The following is a 17,236-nucleotide window of genomic DNA, read 5'->3' on the forward strand; positions in this document are numbered from 1 at the left end:
CCCACTGTAAATATTAACACTCTGCTCGGGAACCCCCTGTAAATATTAACACTCTCCCCAGAGACGCCCTGTTAATATTAACACTCTCCCCGGGACCCCCCTGTAAATATTAACACTCTCCCCAGGAGCCCCCTGAAAATATTAACACCTTCACCGAGACCCTCCTGTAAATATTAACATCTCCCCGGGAACCCCCTTGTAAATATCATCACTCTCCCCAGAGACCCCTGTAAATAGTAACTTTCTCCCCAGAGGCCCCCTGCAAATATTAACACTCTCACCGGGACCCCCCTGTAAATATTAACACTCTCCCCAGGGATCCCCTGTAAATATTAACACTCTCCCCAGAGACACCCTCTGTAAATATTAACACTCTCCCTAGGAACCCCTGTAAATATTAACACTCTCCCCGGGACGCCCCTGTAAATATTAACACTCTCCCCAGGACCTCCTGTAAATATTAACACTCTCCCCGGGGACCCCCCCCTCTGCAAATATTAACACTCTCCCCGGGAACCCCCCTGTAAATATTAACACTCTTCCCGGGACCCCCTTGTAAATATTAACACTCTCCCCGGGAATCCCCTGTAAATATTAACACTGTCCCCAGGACCCCCCTGAAAATATTAAACTCTCCTCGGGAACCCCCTGTAAATATTAACACTCTCCCCAGGACACCCCTGAAAATATTAACTCTCTCACCGGGACCCCCTGTAAATATTAACACTCTCCCCAGAGACCCCCTGTAAATATCAACACTCTCCCCGGGAACCCGCCCTGTAAATAATAACACACTCCCCGGGACTCCCTGAAAATATTAACACTCTCCCCGGGACGCCCCTGTAAATATTAACACTCTCCTCGGGAACCCCCTGTAAATATTAACACTCTCCCCAGGACCCCCCTGAAAATATTAAACTCTCCTCGGGAACCCCCTGTAAATATTAACACTCTCCCCAGGACACCCCTGAAAATATTAACTCTCTCACCGGGACCCCCTGTAAATATTAACACTCTCCTCGGGAACCCCCTGTAAATATTAACACTCTCCCCAGGACCCCCCTGAAAATATTAACACTCTCCCCGGGACACCCTGTAAATATTAACACTCTCCTCGGGAACCCCCTGTAAATATTAACACTCTCCCCAGGACCCCCCTGAAAATATTAACACTCTCCCCGTGACACCCTGTAAATATTAACACTCTCCCCAGGAACCCCTGTAAATATTAACACTCTCCCCATGGGCACCCTGTTAATATTAACTCTCCCCGGGGACACCCTGTGCAAATATTAACAATCTCCCCGGGAACCCCCTGTAAATATTAACACTCTCCACAGAGACCCCCTGTAAATATCAACACTCTCCCCGGGAACCCCACCTGTAAATATTAACACACACCCCCGGACGCCCCTGTAAATATTAACACTCTCCCCAGGACCTCCTGTAAATATTAACACTCTCCCCGGGGACACCCTGTTAATATTAACACTCTGCCTGGGAATCCCCCCTCCCCTGTAAATATTAACACTCTCCCCGGGACCCCCTTGAAAATATTAACACTCTCCCCAGAGACACCCTCAGTAAATATTAACACTCTCCCCGGGGACACCCCCCTGTAAATATTAACACTCTCCCCAGAGACCCCCTGCAAATATTAACACTCTCCCCGGGATCCCCCCTGTAAATATTAACACTCTCCCCGGGACCCCCTTGTAAATATTAACACTCCCACCGGGACTCCCTGTAAATATTAACAATCTCCCCAGGAACCCCTCTGTAAATATTAACATCTCCCCGGGAACCCCCTGTAAATATTAACACTCTCCCCGGGAACCCCCCTGTAAATATTAACACTCTCCCCGGGAACCCCCCTGTAAATACTAACACTCTCCCCAGGACCCCCCGGTAAATATCAACACTCTCACCATGGACACCCTGTTAATATTAACACTCTCCCCGGGAACCCCCCTGTAAATATTAACACCCTCCCTGGGAACCCCCCTGTAAATATTAACATCCTCCCCAGTACCCCCCTGTAAATATTAACACTCTGCCTGGGAACCCCCTTGTAAATATTAACACTCTCCCCAGAGACACCGTTTGTAAATATTAACACTCTCCCCGGGACCCCCCTGAAAATATTAAACTCTCCTCGGGAACCCCCTGTAAATATTAACACTCTCCCCAGGACACCCCTGAAAATATTAACTCTCTCACCGGGACCCCCTGTAAATATTAACACTCTCCCCAGAGATCCCCTGCAAATATCAACACTCTCCCCAGGACCCCCCTGAAAATATTAACACTCCCACCGGGAACCCCCCTGTAAATATTAACACTCTCCCCGGGAACCCCCCTGTAAATATTAACACTCTCCCCGGGACCCCGCTGTAAATATCAACACTCTCCCCGGGAACCCCCTGAAAATATTAACACTCTGCCTGGGAACCCCCTTGTAAATATTAACACTCTCCCCAGAGACACCGTCTGTAAATATTAACACTCTCCCCGGGAAACCCCGGTATATATTAATACTCTCCCCGGGAACCTCCTGTAAATATTAACACTCTCCCCGGGGACACCCTGTAAATATTAACATTCTCCCCGGGGACACCCTGTAAATATTAACACTCTCCCTGGGACCCTCCTGTAAATATTAACACTCTCCCTGGGAACCCCCCTGTAAATATTAACACTCTCCCCGGGACCACCCTGTAAATATCAACACTCTCCACAGGAACCCCCTGAAAATATTAACACTCTCCCCAGGTCCCCCTGTAAATATTAACACTCTCCCCGGGAACCCCCCTGTAAATATTAACACTCTCCCCGGGGACACCCTGTGCAAATATTAACAATCTCCCCGGGAACCGCCCTGTAAATATTAACACTCTTCCCGGGACCCCCCTGTAAATATTAACACTCTTCCCGGGACCCCCTTGTAAATATTAACACTCTCCTCGGGAACCCCCTGTAAATATTAACACTCTCCCCGGGACCCCCCTGTAAATATTAACACTCTTCCCGGGACCCCCTTGTAAATATTAACACTCTCCTCGGGAAACCCCTGTAAATATTAACACTCTCCCCAAAGACACCCTCTGTAAATATTAACACTCTCCCCAGGGATACCCTCTGTAAATATTAACACTCTCCCTAGGAACCCCTGTAAATATTAACACTCTTCCCAGGACCCCCTTGTAAATATTAACACTCTCCTCGGGAACCCCCTGTAAATATTAACACTCTCCCCAGGACCCCCCTGAAAATATTAACACTCTCACCGAAACCCCCCTGTAAATATTAACATCTCCCCGGGAACACCCCTGTAAATATTAACACTCTCCCCAGAGACGCCCTGTTAATATTAACACTCTCCCCGGGACCCCCCTGAAAATATTAACAATCTCCCCGGGAACCCCCTTGTAAATATTAACACTCTCCCCGGGAACCCCCTTGTAAATATCATCACTCTCCCCAGAGACCCCTGTAAATAGTAACTTTCTCCCCAGAGGCCCCCTGCAAATATTAACACACCCCCGGGAACTCCCATGTAAATATTAACACTTTCCCCAGAGATCCCCTGCAAATATCAACACTCTCCCCAGGACCCCCCTGAAAATATTAACACTCTCCCCGGGACTCCCCTGTAAATATTAACACTCTCCCCGGGACCCCCCTGAAAATATTAACACTCTCACCGAGACCCCCCTGTAAATATTAACACTCTCCCCAGAGACCCCCTGTAAATATCAGCACTCTCCCCGGGAACCCCACCTGTAAATATTAACACACTCCCCGGGACGCCCCTGTAAATATTAACACTCTCCCCAGAGACACCCTCTGTAAATATTAACACTCTCCCAAGGGACCTCCTGTAAATATTAACACTCTCCCCAGAGACACCCTCTGTAAATATTAACACTCTCCCTAGGAACCCCTGTAAATATTAACACTCTTCCCGGGACCCCCTTGTAAATATTAACACTCTCCCGGGAACCCCACTGTAAATATTAACACTCTGCTCGGGAACCCCCTGTAAATATTAACACTCTCCCCAGAGACGCCCTGTTAATATTAACACTCTCCCCGGGACCCCCCTGTAAATATTAACACTCTCCCCAGGAGCCCCCTGAAAATATTAACACCTTCACCGAGACCCTCCTGTAAATATTAACATCTCCCCGGGAACCCCCTTGTAAATATCATCACTCTCCCCAGAGACCCCTGTAAATAGTAACTTTCTCCCCAGAGGCCCCCTGCAAATATTAACACTCTCACCGGGACCCCCCTGTAAATATTAACACTCTCCCCAGGGATCCCCTGTAAATATTAACACTCTCCCCAGAGACACCCTCTGTAAATATTAACACTCTCCCTAGGAACCCCTGTAAATATTAACACTCTCCCCGGGACGCCCCTGTAAATATTAACACTCTCCCCAGGACCTCCTGTAAATATTAACACTCTCCCCGGGGACCCCCCCCTCTGCAAATATTAACACTCTCCCCGGGAACCCCCCTGTAAATATTAACACTCTTCCCGGGACCCCCTTGTAAATATTAACACTCTCCCCGGGAATCCCCTGTAAATATTAACACTGTCCCCAGGACCCCCCTGAAAATATTAAACTCTCCTCGGGAACCCCCTGTAAATATTAACACTCTCCCCAGGACACCCCTGAAAATATTAACTCTCTCACCGGGACCCCCTGTAAATATTAACACTCTCCCCAGAGACCCCCTGTAAATATCAACACTCTCCCCGGGAACCCGCCCTGTAAATAATAACACACTCCCCGGGACTCCCTGAAAATATTAACACTCTCCCCGGGACGCCCCTGTAAATATTAACACTCTCCTCGGGAACCCCCTGTAAATATTAACACTCTCCCCAGGACCCCCCTGAAAATATTAAACTCTCCTCGGGAACCCCCTGTAAATATTAACACTCTCCCCAGGACACCCCTGAAAATATTAACTCTCTCACCGGGACCCCCTGTAAATATTAACACTCTCCTCGGGAACCCCCTGTAAATATTAACACTCTCCCCAGGACCCCCCTGAAAATATTAACACTCTCCCCGGGACACCCTGTAAATATTAACACTCTCCTCGGGAACCCCCTGTAAATATTAACACTCTCCCCAGGACCCCCCTGAAAATATTAACACTCTCCCCGTGACACCCTGTAAATATTAACACTCTCCCCAGGAACCCCTGTAAATATTAACACTCTCCCCATGGGCACCCTGTTAATATTAACTCTCCCCGGGGACACCCTGTGCAAATATTAACAATCTCCCCGGGAACCCCCTGTAAATATTAACACTCTCCACAGAGACCCCCTGTAAATATCAACACTCTCCCCGGGAACCCCACCTGTAAATATTAACACACACCCCCGGACGCCCCTGTAAATATTAACACTCTCCCCAGGACCTCCTGTAAATATTAACACTCTCCCCGGGGACACCCTGTTAATATTAACACTCTGCCTGGGAATCCCCCCTCCCCTGTAAATATTAACACTCTCCCCGGGACCCCCTTGAAAATATTAACACTCTCCCCAGAGACACCCTCAGTAAATATTAACACTCTCCCCGGGGACACCCCCCTGTAAATATTAACACTCTCCCCAGAGACCCCCTGCAAATATTAACACTCTCCCCGGGATCCCCCCTGTAAATATTAACACTCTCCCCGGGACCCCCTTGTAAATATTAACACTCCCACCGGGACTCCCTGTAAATATTAACAATCTCCCCAGGAACCCCTCTGTAAATATTAACATCTCCCCGGGAACCCCCTGTAAATATTAACACTCTCCCCGGGAACCCCCCTGTAAATATTAACACTCTCCCCGGGAACCCCCCTGTAAATACTAACACTCTCCCCAGGACCCCCCGGTAAATATCAACACTCTCACCATGGACACCCTGTTAATATTAACACTCTCCCCGGGAACCCCCCTGTAAATATTAACACCCTCCCTGGGAACCCCCCTGTAAATATTAACATCCTCCCCAGTACCCCCCTGTAAATATTAACACTCTGCCTGGGAACCCCCTTGTAAATATTAACACTCTCCCCAGAGACACCGTTTGTAAATATTAACACTCTCCCCGGGACCCCCCTGAAAATATTAAACTCTCCTCGGGAACCCCCTGTAAATATTAACACTCTCCCCAGGACACCCCTGAAAATATTAACTCTCTCACCGGGACCCCCTGTAAATATTAACACTCTCCCCAGAGATCCCCTGCAAATATCAACACTCTCCCCAGGACCCCCCTGAAAATATTAACACTCCCACCGGGAACCCCCCTGTAAATATTAACACTCTCCCCGGGAACCCCCCTGTAAATATTAACACTCTCCCCGGGACCCCGCTGTAAATATCAACACTCTCCCCGGGAACCCCCTGAAAATATTAACACTCTGCCTGGGAACCCCCTTGTAAATATTAACACTCTCCCCAGAGACACCGTCTGTAAATATTAACACTCTCCCCGGGAAACCCCGGTATATATTAATACTCTCCCCGGGAACCTCCTGTAAATATTAACACTCTCCCCGGGGACACCCTGTAAATATTAACATTCTCCCCGGGGACACCCTGTAAATATTAACACTCTCCCTGGGACCCTCCTGTAAATATTAACACTCTCCCTGGGAACCCCCCTGTAAATATTAACACTCTCCCCGGGACCACCCTGTAAATATCAACACTCTCCACAGGAACCCCCTGAAAATATTAACACTCTCCCCAGGTCCCCCTGTAAATATTAACACTCTCCCCGGGAACCCCCCTGTAAATATTAACACTCTCCCCGGGGACACCCTGTGCAAATATTAACAATCTCCCCGGGAACCGCCCTGTAAATATTAACACTCTTCCCGGGACCCCCCTGTAAATATTAACACTCTTCCCGGGACCCCCTTGTAAATATTAACACTCTCCTCGGGAACCCCCTGTAAATATTAACACTCTCCCCGGGACCCCCCTGTAAATATTAACACTCTTCCCGGGACCCCCTTGTAAATATTAACACTCTCCTCGGGAAACCCCTGTAAATATAACACTCTCCCCAGGACCCCCCTGAAAATATTAACACTCTCCCCAGGTCCCCCTGTAAATATTAACACTCTCCCCAGAGATCCCCTGCAAATATTAACACTCTCCCCGGGACTCCCCTGTAAATATTAACACTCTCCCCAGAGACACCCTCTGTAAATATTAACACTCTCCCCAGGAACCCCTGTAAATATTAACACTCTCCCCAGGGACACCCTGTTAATATTAACACTCTCCCCAGGACCCCCCTGTAAATATTAACACTCTCCCCAGGGACACCCTGTTAATATCATCACTCTCCCCAGAGACCCCTGTAAATATTAACTTTCTCCCCAGAGACCCCCTGCAAATATTAACACACCCCCGGGAACCCCCCCATGTAAATATTAACACTCTCCCCAGAGATCCCCTGCAAATATTAACACTCTCCCCAGGACCCCCTGAAAATACTAACACTCTCCCCGGGACCCCCCTGTAAATATCAACACTCTCCCCGGGAACCCCCTGTAAATATTAACACTCTTCCCGGGAACCCCCCTGTAAATACTAACACTCTCCCCGGGACCCCCCTGTAAATATTAACACTCTCCCCGGGACGCCCCTGTAAATATTAACACTCTCCTCGGGAACCCCCTGTAAATATTAACACTCTCCCCAGAGACCCCCTGTAAATATCAACACTCTCCCCGGGAACCCGCCCTGTAAATAATAACACACTCCCCGGGACTCCCTGAAAATATTAACACTCTCCCCGGGACGCCCCTGTAAATATTAACACTCTCCTCGGGAACCCCCTGTAAATATTAACACTCTCCCCAGGACCCCCCTGAAAATATTAAACTCTCCTCGGGAACCCCCTGTAAATATTAACACTCTCCCCAGGACACCCCTGTAAATATTAACACTCTCACCGAGATCCCCCTGTAAATATTAACACTCTCCTCGGGACCCCCCTGAAAATATTAACACTCTCCCCGTGACACCCTGTAAATATTAACACTCTCCCCAGGAACCCCTGTAAATATTAACACTCTCCCCATGGGCACCCTGTTAATATTAACTCTCCCCGGGGACACCCTGTGCAAATATTAACAATCTCCCCGGGAACCCCCTGTAAATATTAACACTCTCCACAGAGACCCCCTGTAAATATCAACACTCTCCCCGGGAACCCCACCTGTAAATATTAACACACACCCCCGGACGCCCCTGTAAATATTAACACTCTCCCCAGGACCTCCTGTAAATATTAACACTCTCCCCGGGGACACCCTGTTAATATTAACACTCTGCCTGGGAATCCCCCCTCCCCTGTAAATATTAACACTCTCCCCGGGACCCCCTTGAAAATATTAACACTCTCCCCAGAGACACCCTCAGTAAATATTAACACTCTCCCCGGGGACACCCCCCTGTAAATATTAACACTCTCCCCAGAGACCCCCTGCAAATATTAACACTCTCCCCGGGATCCCCCCTGTAAATATTAACACTCTCCCCGGGACCCCCTTGTAAATATTAACACTCCCACCGGGACTCCCTGTAAATATTAACAATCTCCCCAGGAACCCCTCTGTAAATATTAACATCTCCCCGGGAACCCCCTGTAAATATTAACACTCTCCCCGGGAACCCCCCTGTAAATATTAACACTCTCCCCGGGAACCCCCCTGTAAATACTAACACTCTCCCCAGGACCCCCCTGTAAATATCAACACTCTCACCATGGACACCCTGTTAATATTAACACTCTCCCCGGGAACCCCCCTGTAAATATTAACACTCTCCCCGGGAACCCCCTGTAAATATTAACACCCTCCCTGGGAACCCCCCTGTAAATATTAACATCCTCCCCAGTACCCCACTGTAAATATTAACACTCTGCCTGGGAACCCCCTTGTAAATATTAACACTCTCCCCAGAGACACCGTTTGTAAATATTAACACTCTCCCCGGGACCCCCCTGAAAATATTAAACTCTCCTCGGGAACCCCCTGTAAATATTAACACTCTCCCCAGGACACCCCTGAAAATATTAACTCTCTCACCGGGACCCCCTGTAAATATTAACACTCTCCCCAGAGATCCCCTGCAAATATCAACACTCTCCCCAGGACCCCCCTGAAAATATTAACACTCTCCCCGGGAACCCCCCTGTAAATATTAACACTCTCCCCGGGACCCCGCTGTAAATATCAACACTCTCCCCGGGAACCCCCTGAAAATATTAACACTCTGCCTGGGAACCCCCTTGTAAATATTAACACTCTCCCCAGAGACACCGTCTGTAAATATTAACACTCTCCCCGGGAAACCCCGGTATATATTAATACTCTCCCCGGGAACCTCCTGTAAATATTAACACTCTCCCCGTGGACACCCTGTAAATATTAACATTCTCCCCGGGGACACCCTGTAAATATTAACACTCTCCCTGGGACCCTCCTGTAAATATTAACACTCTCCCTGGGAACCCCCCTGTAAATATTAACACTCTCCCCGGGACCACCCTGTAAATATCAACACTCTCCACAGGAACCCCCTGAAAATATTAACACTCTCCCCAGGTCCCCCTGTAAATATTAACACTCTCCCCGGGAACCCCCCTGTAAATATTAACACTCTCCCCGGGGACACCCTGTGCAAATATTAACAATCTCCCCGGGAACCGCCCTGTAAATATTAACACTCTTCCCGGGACCCCCCTGTAAATATTAACACTCTTCCCGGGACCCCCTTGTAAATATTAACACTCTCCTCGGGAACCCCCTGTAAATATTAACACTCTCCCCGGGACCCCCCTGTAAATATTAACACTCTTCCCGGGACCCCCTTGTAAATATTAACACTCTCCTCGGGAAACCCCTGTAAATATAACACTCTCCCCAGGACCCCCCTGAAAATATTAACACTCTCCCCAGGTCCCCCTGTAAATATTAACACTCTCCCCAGAGATCCCCTGCAAATATTAACACTCTCCCCGGGACTCCCCTGTAAATATTAACACTCTCCCCAGAGACACCCTCTGTAAATATTAACACTCTCCCCAGGAACCCCTGTAAATATTAACACTCTCCCCAGGGACACCCTGTTAATATTAACACTCTCCCCAGGACCCCCCTGTAAATATTAACACTCTCCCCAGGGACACCCTGTTAATATCATCACTCTCCCCAGAGACCCCTGTAAATATTAACTTTCTCCCCAGAGACCCCCTGCAAATATTAACACACCCCCGGGAACCCCCCCATGTAAATATTAACACTCTCCCCAGAGATCCCCTGCAAATATTAACACTCTCCCCAGGACCCCCTGAAAATACTAACACTCTCCCCGGGACCCCCCTGTAAATATCAACACTCTCCCCGGGAACCCCCTGTAAATATTAACACTCTTCCCGGGAACCCCCCTGTAAATACTAACACTCTCCCCGGGACCCCCCTGTAAATATCAAAACTATCCCCGGGAACCCCCTGTAAATATCAACACTCTCCCTGGGAACCCCCTGTAAATATTAACACTCGCCCCGGGAACCCCCCTGTAAATACTAACACTCTCCCCGGGAACCCCCCTGTAAATATCAACACTCTCCCCGGGACTCCCCTGTAAATATTAACACTCTCCCCAGAGACACCCTCTGTAAATATTAACACTCTCCCCAGGAACCCCTGTAAATATTAACACTCTCCCCAGGGACACCCTGTTAATATTAACACTCTCCCCAGGACCCCCCTGTAAATATTAACACTCTCCCCAGGGACACCCTGTTAATATCATCACTCTCCCCAGAGACCCCTGTAAATATTAACTTTCTCCCCAGAGACCCCCTGCAAATATTAACACACCCCCGGGAACCCCCCCATGTAAATATTAACACTCTCCCCAGAGATCCCCTGCAAATATCAACACTCTCCCCAGGACCACCCTGAAAATATTAACACTCTCACCGGGACCCCCTTGTAAATACTAACACTCTCCCCGGGAACCCCCCTGTAAATATTAACACTCTCCCCAGGAACCCCTGTAAATATTAACACTCTCCCCATGGACACCCTGTTAATATTAACTCTCCCCGGGGACACCCTGTGCAAATATTAACAATCTCCCCGGGAACCCCCCTATAAATATTCACTCTCCCTGGGGAACCCCCCTGTAAATATCAACACTCTCCCCGGGAACCCCCTGTAAATATTAACACCCTCCCTGGGAACCCCCCTGTAAATATTAACACCCTCCCTGGGAACCCCCCTGTAAATATTAACATCCTCCCCAGGACCCCCCTGTAAATATTAACACTCTCCCCGGGACCCCCCTGAAAATATTAACACTCTCCCCGGGACCCCCCTGAAAATATTAACACTCTCCCCGGGACCCCCCTGAAAATATTAACACTCTCCCCGGGACCCCCCTGAAAATATTAACACTCTCCCCGGGACCCCCCCTGTAAATATTAACATCCTCCCCAGTACCCCCCTGTAAATATTAACACTCTGCCTGGGAACCCCCTTGTAAATATTAACACTCTCCCCAGAGACACCGTCTGTAAATATTAACACTCTCCCCAGGACCCCCCTGAAAATATTAAACTCTCCTCGGGAACCCCCTGTAAATATTAACACTCTCCCCAGGACACCCCTGAAAATATTAACTCTCTCACCGGGACCCCCTGTAAATATTAACACTCTCCCCAGAGATCCCCTGCAAATATCAACACTCTCCCCGGGACCCCCCTGAAAATATTAACACTCTCCCCGGGAACCCCCTGTAAATATTAACACTCTCCCCGGTAACCCCCTGTAAATATTAACACTCTCCCCGGTAACCCCCCTGTAAATATTAACACTCTCCCCGGTAACCCCCCTGTAAATATTAACACTCTCCCCGGGAACCCCCTGTAAATATTAACACTCTCCCCGGGAACCCCCTGTAAATATTAACACTCTCCCCGGGAACCCCCTGTAAATATTAACACTCTCCCCGGGAACCCCCTGTAAATATTAACACTCTCCCCAGAGACCCCTTGTAAATATTAACACCCTCCCTGGGAACCCCCTGTAAAAAAAATTCACACTGTTTCCTGTTGCCACTAGCCCGGATCCCCCAAGACCCACCTCCTGCTACGTCGGTAGCGGCTGGCTCGACGGTTACTGGTACCGCCGCCTCTTCTGAAGGAGTCTGGTGGCCGGGAGTATCTCGCCATCTGGACACGCAATTCCCGGCCGTCCAGGATCGCCCCGTCCATGGCATCAATCGCGTCCTCTGCATCCCTCTTGTCATAGAAGCGGACAAATGCGAATCCCCGGCTCTCCCGCGTGAAGCGGTCCCGAGGGATGTAGACGTCGCCCACCTGCATTGGGGGGGGGGGGGGGGGGGGGGGAGGAGAGGGAGATAGAGGGCCAGGGTGAGAAAGTGGGAGAGTATGTGAGTGAATGGGGAGAGTGAAGGGGGGAGAATGAGGGTTGGGTAGATAGACCGAGACATGGGACATAGGAAGTAAGGGAAAAAAGGGAAGAGAAGAATGGCAAGGCAGAAGAGAGAGACTGTCACAAAAAGCTATTTGACTTGAAAGCATTGATTTTTTTTCTATTTCCCAGACCTGCCATCTCCCACCGTCCTATCTGAAGAGGTGAGTCCCCTCCTCTTCACAACCAAGGCAGCATCCATCACAAGGGACCCTTGTCACTCGGCTCTCTTCCTGAATACTCAACTCACAGCCTCACATTACCCACTCATTTAGGAGATACAGGAAACTGCAGTCAACATCTCCGGAATGAACCGCCTGTTCCTCTATCTATCACCAAAGTACACGGCACCATATATTACCAATTTTTGCAGGATTTACAGGAAAAATATACAATAGTATCTGTGAATAGCTCCACATAAAAAGGAAAGCATTGGGGGTTGGTGCGGGCAGTGGTTTTAGTAGCTTGGAGAAGTATGGATTAAGTAAAAGGGAAATTGAGGTTACAGAAATCTCTACAAGAAAGAATAAACGAGAAAGTTTAGAATTTAAATTTAGAGAGAAAATTGAAAAAGGGTGTTAAATACAGGACTGAAGGTGTTACATACGAATGCACGCAGTGTACAGAACGAGGGAGGAGATCTTGTAGCGCAGTTAGAAATCTGGTTTCGGACTTTGAGGGCATCACTAAGTTGTGGCTGAAAGATCACAACTAGAACTACTTATCTGATCTATATTAATTCTTTAACCTCTTGCTTTCTATTGGTGCTAAAAGACAACAAATTTCACCATATACACAAGTGATTGTAAACTTTAATTCTGATTCTTACGGGAGAGGGAACACTCTACTTGCCTGGGCATCGGTCCACGCACACTGGAGCTGCCACACCACTCCAGCACCTCCGATTCACAGCAGCACGATGCAACTCTCCCCACTCTGGAGGTTTGAGCACAGCTCTGAAGGAGCTGAACCTCGGACAGCAACACTCTCCCAGCCATTCAGCATTCTCCGCGCGGACAGCATTCGGCGATCTGGCCACTGCCACCACCAAACAGGATGCAGAGGGCGAGCAGGCTCAGGAGAACCACCAGCGGCCGCTCGCGTCCCCTCCTAAGGTGTCGCACCGCCCTGCCTCAGGAAACGCTGGGTCCAAATGTTGGAACTCCCCGCCCCGGCAGCAACGGGAGGACTGCGGCAGACCCAGGAGGCAGCTCACCCTTCTCGAGGGGCAGCACATGAGGCTGCTAAACAAGATAAGAGCCCATGGTATTACAGAAAAGATACTGGCTAATTGGTAGGAGGCGTGGAGCAGGAAGAAAGGAGACTTTTCTGGTCGGCTGCTGGAGATTAGTGATGCTCTGCAGGGATTGGTGTAGGGATGACTTTTTAAAATGTTATGGTAACCATTTGGATTATGTAATTAATGGCTTTGAGGCCAAGATTGTGGATGATACAAAGACAGATGGAGGGGCAGGTACTGTTGACGTGCAGGGAGGTTGAAGGACTTGGGCAGAATAAGAGGACAGGCAAAGAAGTAATTGATGGAGTATAGTACAGAGGTGAGATATGAGATAGGGTGGGTGAATATACAGAGACCACTGCCCCCCCACCTCAGGGCTGCAGAATCAAGAACCACAGGGCACAGGTTTAAGAAGATTTTTAACAGGGACCTGAGGGGTAACTCTGTCACTCAAAGGGTGGCCCATCTATGGACAAGTTAGAGGCTGATAATTTTAAAAAACAGGTATGTGGATAGGACAGTTTAGGAGGACAATCTTGGTTAGCATGGACCAGTTGGGCCATGTTACTCCATGACTCCGCTGTAAACATTCCCTCATTATTCTCTACATGAATTTCTATATTCGTACAGGGCATTACTCAGGGCGAATAGACATTCTACTTCCAACATTATTTTTCCATTCCTTGAAAATCTCATTACGCTGCTCAATTTAAATCCTTCTCCGCTTTTCTTCTGTCTTGGGAGTGTGGATACAATGCAGGACACAGAATACAGCACAGTAACAGGTCCTTCACTCACAATGTTGTGCCAAACCAATTCAGTTAGTAATTAAATAAACTCGTCCCTTCTGCCTACACAACGTCCGTATCCATTTTCCTCACATTCATGAATGTCTCTGGAAAGACCCCAATGTATCTGCCTCCACCACTGACCCTGGCTGTGATCCGGGCATCCACCACTGTCTGTGGAACACAACCTCACGTTTCCTTTGAAACTTCTCTCACTTCAAAATACATGCCACCTGGTACTGGATATCCCCACCCTGGGGATAGAGACACCGCTGTCTACTCTATCTGGTACTGGATATCCCCACCCTGGGGATAGAGACACCGCTGTCTACTCTATCTGGTACTGGATATCCCCACCCTGGGGATAGAGACACCGCTGTCTACTCTATCTGGTACTGGATATCCCCACCCTGGGGATAGAGACACCGCTGTCTACTCTATCTGGTACTGGATATCCCCACCCTGGGGATAGAGACACCGCTGTCTACTCTATCTGGTACTCAATATCTCCACCCTGGGGATAGAGACACTTTACTCTATCTGTGCCTCTCATAATCTTATAAACCTCTTCCAGGTCTCCCTTCACCCATTTCCTTGCACATTCATGAGTCGCTAAGAGCCTCTTGAATGTCACAGTGATATCTGGCACCCTGCCAGACCACACCATGTTTTCAAAAATTGCTATTTTGCGTAATTCGATTGGAACGCTTTGGCCTGTAGTCAATGAGCCACCCAGTGCTAAGCTAAACTGGATACTCCAAGACACCCGAGAGCCCTGGTTAGATGTTTCGTATTGTTATTCACTTGCTTTCGTTTCTTGTGCTATTTGTTCTCATTGTGTATTGGCTGTTTGATGTTTTCTTTGAAAGGGTTCCATGGCGTTTTGTGACTGCCTGCGGAATGAATCTCAAGGTGTATGCACCTTGTAAACTGTATGCACACTTTGAACCTTTTATAGAGTTGTATAAGGCATCAATCGAGTGGATAGCCAGAGTTTTTACCACCGGGTGGACATGCCTAACATGAGGGAGTATCATTTTAAGGTGAATAGAGAAAAGGAGATGTCAGAGAAAGGACTGATTGATTGTTGATTTTTTTTTACATACAGAGAGAGACACTTAGATGGGCACATGGATGACAGCAACATGGAGGGGAATGTGGGTTAACTACATGGAGTAGGTAAATGGACCACACAGACCCTGACTTGTACTGTTGTAATTCCTGTGTAAGGGTAACCACATGCATCAAGATAACGCAAAAAGCCCAACTTCCATACTGTCTACACAGATCAGATCATTAAAAATTTGCATTGATATAGCACAAGGTAAAAAAAAATTGCAGAATAAAGTATAAAACTGCCAAAAAGTAACCAATAAAGTCCAAGATCACAATGAGGTGAAGAATCCACAACTCAGAAGTGGACGTTTAGAGGGATATGAGCCAAAAGTGGACAAGCAAGGATGTAATGCTGACTGCATGTGGAGTGCTGTGAATTCAGAAATCGGAGGTGCAAATGAGATGAGGAGTCTTCATGCAGGATCTCCTGAGGGTTGAGTCAGTGGTGAGGAAGGCAAATGAGGAGTCTTCATGCAGGATCTCCTGAGGGTTGAGTCAGTGGTGAGGAAGGCAAATGAGGAGTCTTCATGCAGGATTTCCTGAGGGTTGAGTCAGTGGTGATGTTAGCATTCATTTCCTGAGGACTAGAGTATAAAAGCAAGGATGTGATGTTCAAGCTTTACGGGGCACTGGCCAATGGGAATACTCTGAGCAGTTGTGGGTCTCTTACCCAAGGAAGGATGTGTTAACATTGGAGAGGCTTCAGAGAAGATTCATGTGAACAATCCTGGGAGTGTAAGACTTGATCCTGGGAATAGGGTGACCAAAATGGTCTGCAGTCTCAAATCTGGCCATGAGCATGGCTTTAGAAACCTCTCTCAGATCTCACCGCAGCCTCCGTCACTCCAGACCTCTCCTCACAGCTCGTGCCTTCAACATCCTGCTGAACACTTCTGCAGCATCTTCAAAGCCCCCACACCCTTCCTGTAATGGGGAGGCTGGAATGCCTGTCATTTAATTTTGTCTTTCTTCAGAATCACAATATTTACCTTCTAACTTGCTGGTTGTTTTCAAATTGGCCTCTCACCTGGGTTCCCCGTCCCCCACCAACATGCTCCAGATTCTGCCCCCTTCCTTTCCAATCCTGATCAAGGGTCTTGTCCTGAAGCATTAACTGTTTATTCCCCACCGAGCCTGCTCCGCCATTCCATTACAGCCGACTTATTTTCTCTCAACCCATTCCCACCTTCTCTGTGTAACCTTTGACACACAAACTCATCAATTACCACTTTAAATATACCTATTGACTTGGCCTCCACAGCTGTGGCAATGAATTCCAGATTCACTGAGCTTTCATCTCTGTTCTACATGGATGGCCTTCTACCTTGAGGCTCTGCCCTCTGGTACTAGACTCACCCACTATAGGAAATATTCACTCTGTCCAGGCCTTTCAATATTCAATGAGATTACTCTTCCATTGGACTGGCTCTGGCTGGGCACTGATGCAATCACCCATTTTCCTCTTTGCTAACTGAAGGTAGGGCAAGTTTCCCTCTGCGATTGCTCATTAAGATCCTCACCCATCCCCTGTGGGTTTGCACGTGCTGCTC

At 48.3% G+C, this 17,236-nt stretch overlaps 1 protein-coding gene across 1 annotated transcript in view; it reads right to left on the bottom strand.

Annotated features, from left to right (window-relative positions):
* The window catches only part of LOC132386166 (serine/arginine-rich splicing factor 2-like), a 52,635-nt gene extending 40,202 nt beyond the window's left edge, over nucleotides 1-12,433 (bottom strand). Inside the window, exon 1 of the mRNA XM_059958455.1 lies at nucleotides 12,192-12,433. Coding sequence (XP_059814438.1) covers nucleotides 12,192-12,433 — 242 coding nt within the window. The remainder of the gene's footprint in view (nucleotides 1-12,191) is intronic.
* Between the last annotated feature and the right edge of the window lie 4,803 nt (nucleotides 12,434-17,236).

The sequence above is a fragment of the Hypanus sabinus genome, unplaced genomic scaffold (assembly GCF_030144855.1).
Source record: "Hypanus sabinus isolate sHypSab1 unplaced genomic scaffold, sHypSab1.hap1 scaffold_1049, whole genome shotgun sequence".
NCBI classification, from domain to species: domain Eukaryota; kingdom Metazoa; phylum Chordata; class Chondrichthyes; order Myliobatiformes; family Dasyatidae; genus Hypanus; species Hypanus sabinus.